Source organism: Cygnus atratus, chromosome 1 (genome assembly GCF_013377495.2).
Source record: "Cygnus atratus isolate AKBS03 ecotype Queensland, Australia chromosome 1, CAtr_DNAZoo_HiC_assembly, whole genome shotgun sequence".
NCBI lineage: Eukaryota > Metazoa > Chordata > Aves > Anseriformes > Anatidae > Cygnus > Cygnus atratus.
The window spans coordinates 39,117,135-39,135,883 of NC_066362.1; the positions used below are offsets into that span (position 1 = coordinate 39,117,135).

Here is an 18,749-nt window from a genome sequence, read left to right on the forward strand (position 1 = left end):
GTACGTATCAGAACTTCACAGAACACAGCATAACTATATTGGCACACAATAAATTTGAGCACTCAGTCTATATTGCTGCAACTGAATCTCCAGGTAACATCTGTGGAACGTATTTGTTGCATTGTGTGTCATGAGCATCCTCTTACCTCCACCCTTCTTTGGGAAATACGTATGTCTAGGAAAGAAGATAAGTGAGATTTGGAAATTCTTCTAGATGGTTGAGTGAATTACCTGAATGCGAGCTTGGCTCCAACTTGTCATGCGCAACTTCTGAGCTGTGCCTGTCTCACCAAAAAGTAGGAAGGTAGCATAAAGAAATGTTGGCAAGCATCTCTCAGTGAGGCCAGCTGGGCTGAGAAGAGGGACTTTCAAGTAACCTTATGATACTGGAACCATATTTGATCAGCTTTTGGTGAGGCAAACTAGGAGTGCCAAAATGCTAATGTTCATTTGCATGCATTCAGAAACCATTACCTACCTAGGCACAGTTGGCACAGGCTTCATGGTAAAGAGTAGTGAGTAAGAATAGGAGGCTTTAAATTATATAGAGGGTTGTTTTTCTGTTTATGATTTATCTGAAGTGTCAGGTTCTATGTCTTTTAGAACAAAAATAGTTTATAAAAGACAAATTGGATGATTTTGGATAGAAGGCAGAAAGCTTGATGTTTTCTCCCTGCCTTTAAAACATTTGTTTACAGCTTAAAAAAAAAAAAGAGAAGTGTCTTTGAAGAGACAAAAGCAAAGGAAATGTCAGATCCGATTTTTAAAGTGAACTTTATTACCAACTCCATTATTTTCTGTGAACAAATGCACCAAAACTTTCAGAATTGTTTGAGAGCTTTTGTAGATGATGCATGTGCACTTCTGTTTGTTTGGTTAGGTTTTTTTTTAGACTTATATTCGTACTTTGTTGTGACTAATAATGCACTTACAGGTGTGGACAGTAGTTTTTTCTGAAACAAGACAAGTTCTCTGCTTTTTCTGGAATCTGCTTGGTGAGAACTGGACTTCATAATGAAAGCAACTTCTTAATTTCAGGAGGAAGTCACGGCAAAATGAAAACCACAAAGATATTTCTGTAAATAATGCCCTAAATTTCCTGTGGCAAGTAGCAAAATGTTTGGTTATGGAGCTGTACCCAGGTGTGGAAGGGGTAATGGAGAAGAAGAAGAGTGTAGGATTTTGAACTTGATTCATGTGGAGAGAATTGCCGAAAAATGTACATATGAGACAAGTGGCTTTCCTCTGGGCAATTCGCTCTTCATGGAATTGAGACTGGAAGACAACAGTGATCATGCCCTACCAGTCAGTCTGGAAATGATGGGGAAATCATGGAACAGGTGGTGTTAACCCAGTTAATAGAAGTAAACCTGTGTGTTTCTACAGAACCATACAGAGGGAAGAGGTAGCCTGTAAAAACATGCTTTGTGGTAAGACTTTTCAAGTAGAGGTCAGACCCATGTAAAATGGTTTATGTCAAATTGATTATGGAATTTATTTCTGTAATGACTCTCTTCTCATTTCTATTCCCCTAGGGATACGTGCCATGAACTCTTGGGACATGTGCCTCTACTTGCTGATCCCAAATTTGCCCAGTTTTCGCAAGAGATAGGACTCGCTTCACTGGGAGCATCTGATGAAGATGTTCAGAAATTAGCCACCGTGAGTCAGTTCATTATGTGGCATGCTCCCTCTTATCTGTCCTCCTTTTTGGTTGATGAAGTGACATGTATTGTCTTATGAGAGCTGACTGTGTTTTCAGATGACTATGATGTGACAATCACAGAGCTTTAGGTGTTTTTCCATTATTTTTAATAAGAGCACAGCTGAACACTCATCTTTAAGTAGTCAGTTTTATTATTTATATGCAATAACCATCCAATTTCAAGGGCTAGCTGAGATGGATTTTGTCTGCTTTAAGGTGCTGAAAACAAGTAAGCAAGGTAATTTGCAAGAGGGGAGGGGGAGAAAACATTTTGGTGTGTGCTCTCAGCTCTACAGTTAGTTTCCTCCACAGGTGGCCACTTTGGCTCTTAGCACTGCTATTTCTGTACTCACTGATCAGTCTTGCAGATGTTCACTGTATTGTAGTGTGATAGATTTTGAGATGATTTTGGATCCTTGTTACTGCTCCTGTTGGAGAACATGTAGTTCCGAAGCCAAGGCTGTGCAGCAGTAGATTTAGACTGAGGTCAAATGCCTCAGCCAGTAGCTGTGAGCTGGATTTTATGTTTCATCAAATGAGGCATGTTCCAAAAGAAAGTGAGAACAGAAGAGGCTGCATGTTAAAGATGTTAGATGACCACCCAACTGGAACCTTCCTGCCTCTTGTGTGAGGGTTTGCACTGAAGGGCTATGTCAAGCTGCCAGGACTCTCTGCTCCTGCCCGCCTGTCAGCCCTACTGCAGTGCCATTTTCCAAATAGCTCACGTGCTGTCCTTTGCATCATTACATAGATTGGTGACCCCTGGGCTATACTGCTTGCTCAGTTCAGCTGTCCTGTTTTAGCTTGCTGTGTGCAGCTTGCTTTTGTGTATTGTGTTAAAACCAATGCTGCAAATAATTTCATAAACATTATTGCATTAGAAAACAACTCAATATTTAAATATTTCATCTGATGAAAAATTCTGTGAGATCCAGCAGAAAAATTGGTTACCTTAAAACTTGCCCAGTGTACTACTGCTTTCCTACATGAGAAGCACAGTGAGGATTTTAATGGTTGGAAGTAACTTGGATCCATTATTGAAAGCAGATTCAAAAAAGGCTCTGTTAAACTGTCATAGTTTTGATGCACTGGCTTAGCACTGTCTTAGAGTCCCATCTACTGAGTCCCATCTACTGAAAAGGGAGTTTGTTTGTACCCCCTTTTTTTTTCTTTCTTCTGTAGTCCTCCAGATGAGGCCACCAAATTTATTTAATGGAAAAGCCTCACTCCCTAATTATACAGGTTTGATACCCTGCTCCGTCTGTTTCCTCTCACATGCTTCAGGATGCGTTCTTTGCTTTTCTAATGGCTGTCTACTGAGAAGAAACGGTTGTTCATATGGAGGACTCATGAAAGTTGTGTCTATATGCAAATTTGCTAGGAAGGGACTTGGTAGGAAGCAGACTTACCTTGTCATGACTTGCAGCCTCAAGAGAAACTAGCTAACTGGCTATTTCTGCAGGTATTTTGAGAAAAGTGGTGTATCCAAGTCTTTCTCCCCTTAATAACTTTAGATGGCACGGGCCTGTTGCAGAGGACAAGGTTGAGACTAATCTGTTTGGGAGAGATATTAATTCAAAATGACCTCTGAATATTATATAAATGCTTTTACTCTCCCCCCTCCCAGAAATTCCCAGTTATGACTGACTGTGTCATCTGAACAATGAACTGCTCCTGAATCACAAAGCCAAAAATAAAAGAAGACAGCTGAGTCACTTTCCCTTATCACACTGAGAATTTGATATCTGAGTCAAAGTTGATTTCTCCTCCCATGCTGGAAATAGCTCTTTCAGGTGGAAGAGGCATTTATAAAGAGCCTTATGGTAACTCAGGTGTTGTTATTTTTTGTAGAAGCACAATGAAGGGCTATACTCCCTGGGGGCAGGTGCTTGACAAATACAGAGACATTACTTGTCCTAAAATTTGCAATGTAAACAGAGTCAGTTTGAGAGCAAGTAGAAAGAATATCTCTCACCAGAGAGGGTGAGGAGGCCAAGAAACGCATTTAGTTGTGCACCAAATGTCACCTGATGTGCTATTAACTGACTTTTGCAATATTCCATCCCATTTCCATCCTAGAATTATATAAAAAAAAAAGCCAACAAAAACCAGCAAGCTGAAAAATGCCAGCCAAGAGTCTTAACACAAAAAAACAGCGCAGGTTCCAGCTAGGCAACTTCAAAGTAAATAGAGAAACAAATGAATGGAGGGAGAACATGCATATTAATGAGCTCGAAGCAATATGCTCAAGGCAAGCTTGCCATTATCATGACCTGTTTCAAAAGATAGTGACATTAACAGCTGAGCCCTTACCGGGAGGACAATGGCTTAGGAAGAGAGGAAAATGCCTCTTAGGAATTCAGACCAGAAAGGGAAGTATTATTACAGGTGATTTGCTAATCTTCCGCTCCAGTCTGCTCTCAAAATCCACCCTGTATCTGCCTTGATAGATCTGCTCTTTGTGTGCCATCAGTTCTGAGCTGCGAAGGAACGTGCCGATAGTTTTGTCCCTGCAGAGCTGACACGGTGGATGGGGAGCAAGCAGGGGTCTGGTCCCCGGGCAGACCAGAATGGTTTGCCAAATGGCAATTAGTCACCCCTGTGCAACCCCGCTGAGGGCACAGATTAGATGGGAGAGTTTGTGGAGGTGCTGGCCAGCTGCAGGGGAAGAGGGCTGAAAAAGGAGGGATGTGAGTGTACCTCTGCCTCCTGCTTGGGTCTGGTAGTCAGGCTGGGGCAAGGGGGAAGAGATGGCTGCTGCTCCTTTTCAAAGTTAAGCACTGTTACCCTGAGAAATGGCATATTGAAAGAGCAAAAAGACCATCTTAGCAGTGTTTTTAGAGAGATAGTGTTCCCTTTACAATGTTTCAGGGGAGTAAGAAAAAAAACAACACACAAGTGAATGAGAGACAGATTACTGCAACAAGGCAAAATATTTCCACAATGCATTGTTTTGCTTGTCCTGTGGTACAAAACAGTTAGTAGTTGAGGAAATATAATATTGGCCATGTATGTCTGGGTACTAATTACGATCATCATAACTAATGTCTTGAGCTACTGTGTGTGACTTTGTAAAAAATGGTTTTGAGTTGATTTTTCAAGCATGCTTGGTCTTTCTATTTTCACATAGTACTAATAAACAAAGACTGTCTTTTCTGCTTACCTATCAAACTATATGCTGGAGGGAGGACTTGGCATGAGGTGTTTCAACTAATTTATGTAATATATCATTTACAACACATTTAACAGCACATAATATAAGGTTCTGTCAGGAAAATTGTGCAAAAAATACACCTCGGTTTATATTTCAATATTATCTTGTAATTTGTGGACTTGGGAGCCTGAGAGCAGCTGTCTTTGTAAAGCTGCAAGCCAATAAGCAGGATTCTCTCTCTTGCTGATGGCAGGAATGACTCCCAACTCCTGCTGAGCTCTTTCAGCATAGCTCAGGTTGCCCTTTGCAAGGCAGTAAGTAGTGGACATGTATGTAAAATTGAGTGGGGATTCAGAAATTGGGGCAAATTGGTGGTGATTCAGAAAAGAGGAGGTTAGGGCAGTATCTGTGGTTTGTATGCGGTTTATTGTGAAATCTTTCCATCCAAGTATTTGTCCATTATGGACTAATTAGCCCTAGTAAGTTTTTTTTTTTTTTTTCCCCCAATAGTTTCTTACTGTAAGGTACGTTTAAACCTTCGGCTCTCCAAAACTGAAAAATTGTTGCCTTTTCATTTTTCTTAGCAATATTTTTACCCAGTATTTTTGTAGCATGGGGCAGCAAAAATCAAGCAATTTCTCTTGGTTTTGCTAGTCTTTATGCAGAAAATCACAATAGTGAATTGCTTCCTAATTTGAAGGAATTGTGTGTGGTGAGGTCTTGCGAATACATTTCAAGGTTGTTATGAATCTGAATGTTTTACCTTGCCTGGATAATGACTGAGGCCAATGGTGTATTTCTGCTGATGACCTTAATTTATCTGTGTGTGAATCACATACAAAATATTTTAGATACATATGCTGGGATAAAAAAAAAAAAGTTCAGAACCTCCTATCTGGCAGAAGTCAATGGCAATTCATGTGAGCTTACTTGCCTGTCTTCCCTGAGGATCTCTGCTGTCTGGTTTTGTTGGCTTCATTCAAGTTCTTCTCCTACACTGAACAACTGGCACATGATTCAGGACAATTATACATTATGTTTAGAATCATTCAGGTTGGAAAAGACCTCTAAGATCATCTAGTCCAACCTCTAACCTAGTACTAAAGTCTACCACTAAACCATGCTACTAACTTGTACATTTACACACACCTTGAAGATCTCCAGGGATGGTCACTCCACCACTTCCCTGGGCAGCTTGTTTGAATACTGCACAACCCTTTCAGTAAAGAAATTTCTCCTAATATCCAACCTAAACCTCCACTGGCACAAATTGAGGGCATTTCCCCTCGTCTTATCACTTGGTGCTTGGGACAGAAGTCCAATCCCCACCTTGCTGTAGATAAGGTCTCCCCTGAGCCTTCTTTTCTCTAGGCTGAACAACCCCAGTTCTCTCAGCTGCTCCTCGTTAAGACTTCTTTCCTGGACCCTTCACCTGAGGGGGAGATGACCAGAATGGAAGAAATGGGAGCATTGCAGATAAAGGCTGAGTTGCATTCGCTAACTTTGGGTAGATGCAGCATTTGTGGTCATACTAGACAGCACAAACTGTTGTGATCTCTCATCTTCAAAACAACAGATTAGGTTTCCCAGAGGGGCTATCGATAGTGTTAGGCTGTAAGTACAACTTGTGAACTGGGTAACTGCCTTCCTCCATGAATGAACAAATGGAGCAGAGAAGAAAACTATGAAAATACTTGAGATTTTGAACATTCCCACTGTGCATCTGGAAAATCAAGGTTTCTTGAATGTTTCTCATTTATACTTGCAAAATGATAGGCAGCAAACTAACCACTGTGCTAGTCTGTGATCAGATCCCCTGCTGAAGCCGTTCTACCATATAAAAATAATTATGTATTGGCCAACTGAAACCTGCTATTATAGCCCAAGAGCTGTGGCATTCACTGAGCATATTGAAGTTTAACATTCAAATCTCTACTCAGTCTTTTTTCCGTATCCCAAATGTATGCCATAATTGTGTGACAAATGCCAGGAGTGAGCAGAGTGAGTACCCTAAGTCCAATGGAGGCATAATGGAGTTTCTTGCGAAGGAGTTGCTTCCAGCTGCACCTGTAGTTAATTAAAGAGCTGCAGCATGAATAGCTGGGTGTGATGAATATGATTTAAAAACTGCTTGAGTAAATTTTGACAGACTTATGGGAGACATGAAACAACTCTGATTGGGGATGCATGTCACTTAGAGAAGATGAACCAATTCCCAATGTAAAACCTGGGATTGTAAAGCTGAAATATATGTGAAGGAAAACTACACCTAGACGTTGTCCTGCCGCACAGCATGAGACTGAAAATGTTGTCATCCATATTGTTCATCAGTTGAGAAGTATGAGAATATGGCGTGGGCTATGTCTGTTCCTGACTTTGACCAGGCGAAAACACCTACATGTGGATATGTTTGGAAATTGCTCAAATGTAAAATCTGAAGCTGAAACAAAAACAGAAGACAATGCTGACGAGACCTTGTGGTCTTAATCGTTGCAAAGTCATACAAGTCTGTCTGAATCAGGAGAGAAGGCTGACGTACTGGTGGATTACTCTCCTTTGATTGGTGAGGTGTTGCTGAGCCCACAGACTGCAGCTCTAAAAGCATGCCCTAATCTCAGGTTTTGCTCTCCATAATATTTTGAAGGAATTAATAACAGATAATAGTTTGACCCCAGATTTTAAGGGCTTATTTTAAGGGCTATTTGATAAACTAATTGAAGCAACGATGTCAAGTCTGCATTTGTAATCAAATAGGTGATCAGAAAAGATAGTATAGGACATTTATCACAGAGCCAGATTAAAGGGGGAAAACTGTAGATTCCAGAGATCAATATTTAATATTTTAGAATACTGCAATGTTCCCTTGCAGTGCATTTTCATTGTCATCACATCAGAGATTCATGGCACAAGAACAAAATCTCAGCAGCAATATCTAACTAGCTTTGTATCTCCAAAACAAATGGCTCTGTACTACATAAAAATAAGCTGGCACTCCAGAGAAGTTGCTACAGGGAGAATTTGAAGAGTTGATGAAACAGGAGTAACCCGTGTGTGTTTTCTGCAGGAATTGTGACAGTCTGTTGAAGTCTTTGTCCTGGGTTTGGACAGCATTGCCAGGTTTGGGTCTGTAAGGACTGCTGTACTGGTCAGCCCATGTGGCCAGTGCCTTGTTCCCAAGGGCAGTCCTGAGCAGCTGCTTAGAAAGGGTAAGGAGGGGACAAGCATGCCTGATTCTTTTTGAATGTTTTCCAGCTTTCTGACAGTCAGAGACTCTTAAGCCAAATGTGGCTTCTGTGCATTTAATTTTCTTGAATGGATATCTGTTCAGTGACAGCTGTCTGTATTTGAAGACATGTAGATTTTCAGTTCCCACAATACCTTCTGCAGAGAGCTCTGTGACTCAGCTCTTCACTGTCTGGTAAACTATCTCCATCAGTTGTTTCTAACCTGCTTCTTACTAGCTCTTTTGATGCCATATAGTTTTATATTTGAAGAGAAAGTCATCAAGTCATCCCTATACACTTTCTCAGTGCCATCATGACTCCACAGAACTGCATCATACTTTCCCTTAGTTGTCTCCTTATGTGCATTGAAAAGCAATAGTTTTAGTTATTTGTCATGTGGAAGATGCTCTGTAACTATGTGCATGCTATTTCTTCCCTGAACCTCTTCCACTCTTCTGGCTAGAACCGGAAAAGAAAAGGAAGAGAGAGGGTATCTCAATCATCATGCTGGGCAACGGGGTAAATGAACAGTTCCAGCCCTAATGCCAGTTTTGGTTAAGAGCAGCACTACAGAGTAAAGCCAGTTTTGAATGTTCTTGCTATAGAAATGAGAGCCCATATATTTTAAAGACCTTTTGTATGGCAGGAAAATGGACCTGGTAGCTGACATGGTTTGCTGCTTGGGGATGAGAGAAATGGGCTGCATCCAGGTGCAGGAGGGGAGTAGGAATCAGTGGATCCATCTCTATCAACCAGCATCACTATTCAAGCATGTGAGTTCCTACAGTTTCTGATCAGCAGAAGGCACAAAGGGGTGCTTCTGCTACTGCAAGTTCTGTGAGGGGATGGGAGAAATAATTTAGATGATGGAGAAATCATGTTGTCAGCCACAGCAACAGAGGTGGGGAGTTGGACCACTGCTGTTGGAATTTATTTTTATTTTTTGCTTTTGATTTGTAGAGGGTGGCACAAAATCTTGGTTTGCAAAATATTTTATAAACAAACTTCCTGTTTTGTGTAGTTTCTAGGCTAGGTCACAGGATGGGCTACATCTGGAAATGGAACGTTTCATGCTTTGTATGGTGTTACTCAAAATTAAGAACAAGAAGGATAGTTCATCTGTTGTTATGAGGGTACACAGGATGAATCTGTCCTGCATTCTAGCAGTTGTTTGGGTGATTGACCTGCCTTTTGAGAGGATCTCAAGTTGCCCTACCAAGCAAAATTTTGTACCCGCAAGTAACTTGACATAATGTTGTTTAATAACATGTTTGTGTACTTGGGTCCTATCCTGTAAAGAGGAAGCTAGATGCAAGAGAGGACTAATTTGACTTAACTGGGAGCAGGGAAAGAATTAGAAATTGTTGTGGAAATAATATAACTCCTTTTAGACAGAATGCTGTTTATGAAGATCAAGCACTAAGCAGTTAGAAATGCTGAAGAGAAAGCCTCTAATAAAATAACAAACTATAGCCAGACACTGGATTTGTTTTTATTTCTTGTAGGATTATATTTCCAAAAGTGGTTAGACCATGATCTGTGAGGTTACTGAACTGCAAATGCAAATTTACATGCACACAAGTAATACATTTTGACACATAGGTTAACAAGAGAATGGTGCACATTTCACACAGCACTGGCTTGCTAATTACATTTGTTTATTTTCAGAAGCAACTTCATTTTCATTAAGAAATTGCAGATTCTGCAATAGTAATCTCTGCTGGTACTTCAATAGCTCATACTGAATGTGTGCTCTGCTACTACAGTGATGAAAGTGATCCTCAAAAAACAGCTTGGGAAGAATCTGTAGAGTTCAGGAATGCACACAAATAGCAAAGGTCTTCAGTGCTGCATCCAAGTGAGATGGGTTGTGGAATAGATGGAAACAATCTACGACTATTGATGGTGTTTTTTTTTTTCATATTTTTTTCTCTTTTGACCTAGAGTAGGAAATATATTAACAAAAGGGCATAAAGAGTGTTTTATACACAATATGAAACGAGGACAAATTGTTGCTTCCAATGAGCAGCAATTGCACAAGTGTTTTGGGTAATAACCACTAGCAAAGCACATAACTTATGGAATGAATATTTAAAGAAAATGGGGGAAAAAAAAAGCATTAGAGGAAAGAGGATTGCGGGGAAGTGAAGGAGTCCATCACGTGGTAACTAATTTCAGATGTGTTTAGGTGTCACTTAGGACCGAGGGATTGTCTGTGCTGTGAGTGTCCAGATGGGTGAGTTAGTGTTACCCATGCTTTCTGTGGAGCCAGAGCAGCTGAGGAGTGCTGTGGAAAAAAGTTTGGGTGACTGCATGTGGGGCCGGCCCTACTGAGTCCTGTTAGGATCAGCCCCATGAATGCAGCTGCCTGGTTACCTGGCTAGGATCTGAATGCTGTTGGGGTGGGCCAGCTCCAGCTTCCCCTTGCTCAAGCATCTCAGCACCCTGCTGCACTGCGGAGTGCAACTGTGGCTGCAGCCCTGCACACCCAGCCCTCCTCTCGAGGATTGGTGGGACCATCTGGAGAAGAAATCCAGGAGATTCTGCTTTCAGGCAGAAATCAAACTAATTATGTGTAATGAGCAAAGTCCTCAAACCATACACTTGTCTTTTAGCTTGTCTGGAGTACTTCAGTAAACGATTTTGCTTCCGGAAAGACACTGATACTTGTAGCTACTATCTATAACCCAAATACTATCATTTTATGGAAACAGTCTAAAAATTCATGTTTGTGCAGAGCTGAAAAGATCCCAATTTAATATTCACAACTGTGCTAATCTGAATTGTTTTAGATACAGGCTCGAGGACTAAGCATATCACATGTATTCAGTCTAGTTCTCTCAACAAGCATTTTCCTGAGTAGTTTCTTTGTGTGCTCAGAGAAAAGTAGGGAAGTAAGACAAAATATGTCTGTTACCCATAAAGAGCTAACTATGCTGAGGGCTCAATTACTTGGTGCTACAGCTTTTGAAGTAGTTCTTGTGCCCGTTGTCATCTTTCTATCAAATGGCATCAGAGTGCTGCATAGAATATGATCTCATACATTTTTAATTCAGATATTTTTGGGTGATCTGACAATATTTTTGTAAGTATATCTTAATTACAGGGCCAGTCCTGACACCTCAGAAAGCCAAGGATAGGCTTGCCATTGCTTTCAAAGAGTTAAGGCAGGGTTTAGCCCACAGACCTACATTTCCATGTAGGTCTGCCTGAAAGTCAATATGGTTGTACACATGGAAATGGAGGTAGGATTTGCCATTGTAAAATTAACAGTTTTTGGCAAGCAAAAGATTAACGTTATTCAGAATATGGGCTTCTGCAGGAAAAAAGCCAACTCCAGAGAGCACGTGGTTTTATAGTCATGCACGTCTCTGTCAAAGGCAAGTGCAAGTGGTAGAGCATGCCTCAGACTCGCTTAGGTGCTTCTTAGGGCTGGTAGGCCTTTGAGTGTTATTGTATAAAGGGTTTTTGTTGATGATTTTGGGAAGTTAAAGCAAATATTCTAAACCTCAGGGTGCTGTTGAAGCCAAAGAGAAGTCTGCAGAGAAGGGCCTTGTATCTGTAATTTTGGTTGTTTTGGTTTGATTCTAGCTGTGCCTGACGGTGTCGTAGGCAACGTGACCAGAGCAGCACCATGACAGTGCTGCTTCAGGCAGTTTCCTGCCCCAATCGGGCCATTTCTTTGGTTCAAGCCTGGTGTCATTTTTTTTTTCCTCAGACAAAGCATTAGTTTTGACAAGATAATTTTACTTCAGTTTGTATCTGTAAGCTTTATATTTTCTGTATTTTGTGGAGAACTTTCTGCAGATCGTCATCGTGGCATTGATAAAATATGGTATCCACTAATAGCCCTAGATAAAACAGTTTGGATTTCTTTTAAAAGAAATGCTGGAAAGAGTGTGTGCTCCCAGGTTATCCTTTTTTCCCATAAAACATGTTGCTCTTTTTCTAAAGGTTTTTCTTCCCTTTCTTGAATCAGTAGGCCACAATTGTTACAAATGTATAATTTGACCGTATAAATAGTTAACATTATAGCTTACACCACATTCTACGTTTCTAGCATGTAAACACCTTTATAGGATTAATTTTTCAACTCTCAAGAAACATATTAGCTTATGTCATTTGTCAGCAATGAATTCAGTACCTATATGAGAGCAGAAACCTTGCACATGAGTGGAAGCCTGGTCATTAATGATTGTTTCAGTGACCTTTACGTTTGGTAAGTCACTTCTAGGCCAGAGCTGCTGTAAACAGCCTGTGCTTTTGTCTGTACAGGGAAGATCTGCAATTTGTGCTCACAAATACTTGCTTAGTATACTTTTTTTTCCACCTTGCTGAATGCATATTCATATAATTTGTTGTGTATTTACAGATTTCTGGCAGGTAACCCAGTGGTGACTCACTTGACTAATCTGTAGTTATGACAGATTCGTTTTACATGCCCTCACAGCCTAAAATCAGTGAGAGACAAGGAGATACTCAACTGTACTTGAAAAAGATTTTGTTTGAGGCTGTGAAAGCCGTCTCCAGTTTGGATATATTTTTAGTGGCAAAATTAATAGATATTTAAAATTCCCTGAGCTACTTTTCTTCTTTGATCCATCTGTCAGCTTGACATGAATAGAACTTGCACTTGTGCTGATGCCTACTATTTTTTTTATTTTTATTTTTTTTTTGTGCAAGGTAGGTTAAGCAAATACATTAAGAGCCAGAAAAGCTTTTGGGAGTCCCCTTGCATTTATGTGTTTAAAAGAATATTGGGTTTAAATGCAGTGTTGCTGTTGGAAACTGTGATGTTTGAAAACAGATTTTAGCTATCTGGTTATTAAATCAGTTTTCAGTAAACAGACACAAGTGTTTATTTATTTTTAAGTTTAGAAAATTAGTGTGTGTGCTGTTATTTTTGGAATGAAGTCCTCTTTTTTTTCCCCTCTCCTTACAAATAAATGTTTAAGTGGATATGACTGCCAAGAAATAGTAAATTTTTTTCCTTGAAATAAACATTTGAAAAATGCATTGGCCAGTTGTCACCATCTCTTCAGTGTGTTTCTGCACCCCCAATTCTAGAGTTTGCCCAATTTCTGAGATCTTTCCAGCTCTGGGAGACCGCTCTCTTTCTGGAGATATTATTTCTCCTCGTTAGCAGATACATTAGGACTTCTGCTGTTGATCATGTACTTAAGAACCTCATATCCCTCCTGAGCTAAAATGTCATGGGAGGCACTCAGCAGGTTCGGAGAGTCTGCATCACTCCCTGCAGTGCAATTGCCATACACAGTAATTGCTCTGGCAGTTAGGTGGGATTCAGCCTGCTCCAGGGAATGGCATCCTGAGAAACACATGTGCCTGGTGCCTTCCCCAGGGGAATGCCGAGGGCCTGTCTCTGGGCTGGCCAAGGATTGCTGTTAAAGAGGCCTTGCAGCCTGCACTAACTCATTCTGACAGGGGACTGACATAGGGCAGTGATTCAATAAGCTCTCTGTTTATAAAATGAGGACTGCCCGGACTGTGATTTGTTGCTCGAGCTTTGCTTCTCATGAATCCATGGATTTATCTTGCCAGTCTATCGAAAGCTTTTCATAGGAAGAGTGGAAGAGGCTCTGGTGCCAGTCTTCTCCTTATACAGTTTGCTTATAGCACTCTAGTATGCAAAAAAGGACAGATTATGCCTCCCCAGTCCAAAGAGGCTTTCTTGATGTTTCAGGGAGCATTACAACTTTACACCTTCTGTTCTGAGTCTCCTTCTGAGATTGCTTGCTGGGGGTGGAAGATGGTTCTTTTAGAGAGGAGGAAATGATGCTGGACCAGTGCTGAGGTCCACAGGTAAATGCAGGAAACTGTTCTTGAGGCCTGGGCTAGGCTTTTGCAGAGATGTTTGCCCTGAATGTCAGATGAAGAAGTGTATCTGAGATTGTTCGTGCCTCATCTCTGGAGGTTCTAAGCAATGCACTTCAGAACTGGGGCACCAGTCCTTAGGTTGATGACTTCCCATAAGATGGGGATGTTGGCAGGTGAAGGACGTCTCAGTGACCTCTCGTACATGTATTTGTTCCAAATTCTGCACTTGCTTGGGTCATGCCAACGTGTCACTCAGTCCCTGGCACCTTTGCTAGAGGAGTCGTACAGGCCAGGCTGCAGTATGAGCCAAGATGCTGAGGGGGCGCTTCCAGGGTGCCAGTCCTTGCCTGTAACAAGGCATAAAACTAGCAGTGTTCTTACTTTGCTTTTGTTAATGCAAAGTCCTCATTTGAAAGAACAGCACCACAAGATCTGGAAAACAGGGATGCCAGAGCCCTAAAGACAGTCTCTGCTTGCAGCCCGTGAATCCGTGAAGATCCTGGTGGATCAGGTGTGTCTCATGAAGCAGTGCAGGCTGAAGACTATGGGTGGGCAGCAGTGACATATGTTGACCCAGCCTTTTTTTTAATTTTTTGGAAATTCAGAGAACCGTATTTCTTGGAGACCAGCAAACATGTTGAAAGACCTGATTGTGCCTCTTGAGCTAACTGCGTGAAAGGTCTCGACAGCTGAAATTTGAAGCAACAGCTTGAAAAAGAAAGGGGAAAATATTCACGTCAGCTACTGTAGGGAGCGCTGAACATGAATTCGCATTGCATATTGTAAAATAAATTGGAAAGGGAATGGTTCATTATTGCACATCATTTGTTCTTAATAACTCCATATGAAATTAATAAAGCTTTGAAACTCTGGGTTTTAGAAGTTCTTCAGAATAAGAGTCAAATGAAAGGGAGGGAGAAATAGGAAGGGTAAAGCATTAGGGCTTCAATGCCTTATGTTTAACAAATGATCTAAGCAGCAGTTCATAGTTTCAATGGTTTCATCTCCTTAGCTAAATACTAAGCTTTAGCACTATTAGTTAATTACATTGGAGAAATTAGGAATTATTCTTCTGACAGTGTTAAGCAAGTTGAGGTGAGTGTGCTTTTGGCTGCCTTGACAGGAAACGTCAGACCGTGAATATAGAAACTCTTTTTGCTCAAGCGTTGAGGTGCTTGGTTCTGCAGCTCTGAGTCTCCAAGGTTTTCGACTGAGATAAAATGAGAGAGGTGGACAAATACCTCAGCACAGAGAAAGCCTCAGTTCGGATTATTTAGGAGTACACACATGGAGTCGATATCCAATGGCTCCAGTTCTGTGGGAACTAGCTTCTTTTGGAGCAGCAGCAGTGGAAAGATCCCAGAAGCGTTTCACCCTCCATTCTCTTGGCCCTCTCTTCAGAGTAGCAGGAAGGTCTCCTATATCTGAGAATGGACAGTGGGACACATTCTCTCAAGAGACACAAAGGTGCTAGTAGGCCCTCCAGGTCTACAGATTTGCATCTGCAGGTAGGCATCCACCATACCCATTTTCTTACCTTGGGTGAGCTCTCTCGTGTTGGGTGGTATAGAGTTACCTCCTCACTGATGCCACCGGAGTGCTGTGTTGGTTGTGCTGCAGTTTCTGCTTTGCAAGCTCAGGATTATGATTTTATTTTGGTCACCATTATGAGATTTTCTCCAGAAACTCCTGAAAAAAGAAACATATTTCAAAGTATTCGCAAGGGGTTAAGACCCGCAATGCTAACTTTAGTGCATGCTTTCTCAAAAGGCGTCAAGCCACTGCATTAGAGGAATTTGCATGTAGTGATGCTGTGTGCTATGGCTGTCAACAGAAATGTGAAGGCTGGTGTGCTTCTAATCCAGAGTGCTCTAATGAGCATCACCACATCTACTCAAACTTCTGTTTATAAAAAGATTGTTCCAAACACCCACCCTTAGTGAAAGGTCTGAATGCAAAGCAGTCAGATGAGGGGAAAAAGGAGAATGTTGTTAAATATACACACTTTGAAATCCCCGAAGGAAACCTCATTTCAGTGAGCCTAAGTACATTTCAAAGTGGCAGACTAAACAAAATACTTCGAGAAGGTAACTCTGAAAAATTAAACTTTGTTTTCTTATTTAGAAATGCTGTTGGTTGTGAATAGGGTCACTCCCTTTCCTGGAGGTAGACGAATCATCTATAATGAAAGACTTATCCATTGAATTTTTCTTCTTTTCTTCTTTTGATCTATTCACAAGCTCATCATGAGATTTATTTGTTGTTCAAAAATCTCCCTGCATTTTTATGCAATGCTGTTCCCACATGAATAGCTGTCAAATAGCTGGTATTGCTTGATGTTTGGATGCCAATGTTGGGCTGTACTGGCTAGTTGCCTGGGTTACCTGTGTTGTATCTGTCTGTTTCTTGTAGTGGAGCATTACTGACACTACTCAACAGGCTGCAAATTTTGAATAATTCGGTCAAATGTGGAATGCTAGCTTTTTAAAATTATTATTATTGGTGGCTATTGATACCTTGGAGATTGCAAAAATAAGAATTCACAAATTTGTTTGTGCTAGCTCTGAATAAAGAAAGCAAGCAGAAACAAGTCACAGATGGCTTTGAATCAACATTTGCATTCAATCTGAGCAACTTTTACAAGGGGAAGAAAACAGCTGTATTTCATTAATTCTTAGGATTAATTTCTAACAGGGATTTTTGATAGTCTTTCAGTTGTATATAACTATCCTCTTACAAGATAATTACACCTATGTGAGAGATTTAATCTCTAGGTGAGTAATTTTAAAGCTAAAGCTAAAGGTCTTCTCTTCTAAAGAAAAATGAATTAATCTTTGCAAATTATTGAATATATTACACATGTTTAAATTAAGAGTAGTCCATTCAAATATCCTTTGAAATCATAAATCTAGTAGAAAGAACGTAAAGATTTTTCCTTAAGGATATTTATTTGGCACTGGTCTTGTAAGTATTTACATACACTAGTATTTGTACTATCTTCATTGCAACTAATTAAATCTGTACTTACATACAAGTGATTATTTCAGGTGCTGCATGTCAGCTTGGGGCTCTATCCTCATCCCATTAACGGTTCTTGAAGTGGTGAATATTCTTGTCCATATGACGTGCTTGCAGTCATGCAATTACTCAGTCCTTCCTTCTTGCCCCTTGTGACAAGGAGTGCAAGTGAATCAGCTCTTGACCACGGCTGGTGTTCCCAGTGCTCATCCTGAGAACATCTTTTTAGGGAACAGATGAAATCTCATTATTCATCATACTGAAACTTACCAAGTGAACACAAATATCACTCTCTCAGCTATACCATAAGAAACCTATGTGAAAAGGAATGGCTTGAAGGGTCTTTTTATGGACAAGGCAGATTTTGAAGTACTGAGTCTGTGACATTAGCACCCAACAGCCTGCACAAGCTTTGCACAGGTCCCAGGAGGGAGATTCCCAAATGCAAAATGATGTTGAGGAGTGATTTGAAAAAAATCTTCAAAACCAGTCAGATGTGGAGAGTTGCAATTACCAGACCTCTTTTCTACCTTTGCAAATTTCTATATAAACTTGAATATATATATATATATTTTTATTAGCTGTCATGTCTGTAACTGAACCTTTTCTTGTTTTGGTAGCCTGGATTATAATGCAAGACTGTGCGTGAGCGTGAAGAATAGACATTGTGTTTTCCATGGAGAGGAAACTTGGAGTTTGCCAGGGCATGATTTGTTCTCTCTCTTTCTTGTCAATTGTAGATGTCTGGAGAACAGGTAGGCCTAAAGACTACAGTGGTGATATTTCCTGGTACAGTGCTGTAGTTGGCAGTGGCCAATTGGTTCATGGATTCTGAAGGAAGAGACCTGCTGTATTAGTATGTAATAGCACTTAATAGGTTTTTCTTCCATGGATCTATTTATGCCTTTTTGAACCCACGTGTAGGCAGCATTTCATGAGCATGACTGTAAATTATCATTCATATACTTCAGTTAGATTAGAGAAATAAATTAAAATAACATCTCGTACTGCATCACCTCCTGGTACAGTCTTCATCGTGACATCGGTGTCTCTTAACTTAAAAAAAATATTTTTAATCCTTCATTTGACACTTTAATTTTTCATCTTTGGTCATTTGGGTAACAGAAAGGCATTTTAGTGGAGGGCTTTTCAAGAATTACAGAATTTATACAAGATAGGAAGACATCTTTTCTACTCCTTTGCATCATCCTGCTGTTGTTGTGGCTCACTGTTTGCGATGGTTATTTTGGCAGGAAGCTGCTATCTTCCTGCTTTAAATATTAGACTTTCTTCTTCCTTGACCTGCATTTTCCAGTTTGATTTGCTGTCCATGGATGTGAATGTTATTGTTTGTGTTGATCTCAGCATGAACTGGATCATATCACTGCTTAAGAAGACCGGTTCCTGTGCTAGCCGAGAACTTCAATGGAGTGTTAAGCAATGCCATTCTCATTGCTGCTGTAAATGTATGCAGAAAGACTTGTGAATGGAAGCACCAAAAGTTTATCTGTACTCCTATAAAATAATAATCTTTTTCTAAGTATGAGAAGGGAGGTGAATAGAAGGAGGAAGAGAGAAGAGTACTTGAAAGAGACTAGTGTGGAAAAAGCCGACATAATCTGTTGTATTTAGCGTAATTCTGGAGCTTCTTAGTGGCCACCAAATATGTTTGATTCTTTACGTTGTCTGTTATGGGGTGGTAAACTGGAGCAGAGGGCTTAAGGTAGTGTTGGTGTACGAGGAGAAGGAAAACTCTGGGCAGTGAACTGTAGGCATGGGACTTTTGGGGGTCTTGTAGTTTGGGGGTGGG

General features: G+C 40.5%; 1 protein-coding gene and 1 long non-coding RNA gene across 2 annotated transcripts in view; one reads left to right on the forward strand and one right to left on the reverse strand.

Moving 5' to 3' along the window:
* TPH2 (tryptophan hydroxylase 2) overlaps positions 1–18,749 on the forward strand; it is a 51,622-nt gene that overhangs the window by 21,239 nt on the left and 11,634 nt on the right. The window contains exon 8 of the mRNA XM_035544244.2: positions 1,536–1,662. Coding sequence (XP_035400137.1) covers positions 1,536–1,662 — 127 coding nt within the window. The remainder of the gene's footprint in view (positions 1–1,535; positions 1,663–18,749) is intronic.
* On the reverse strand, positions 12,760–17,068 carry LOC126913128 (uncharacterized). The gene is made up of 3 exons (XR_007707695.1): positions 16,950–17,068; positions 15,459–15,610; positions 12,760–15,345 (listed from the first exon to the last, which is right to left on the reverse strand). It is a non-coding gene; the product is annotated as an uncharacterized LOC126913128 (long non-coding RNA).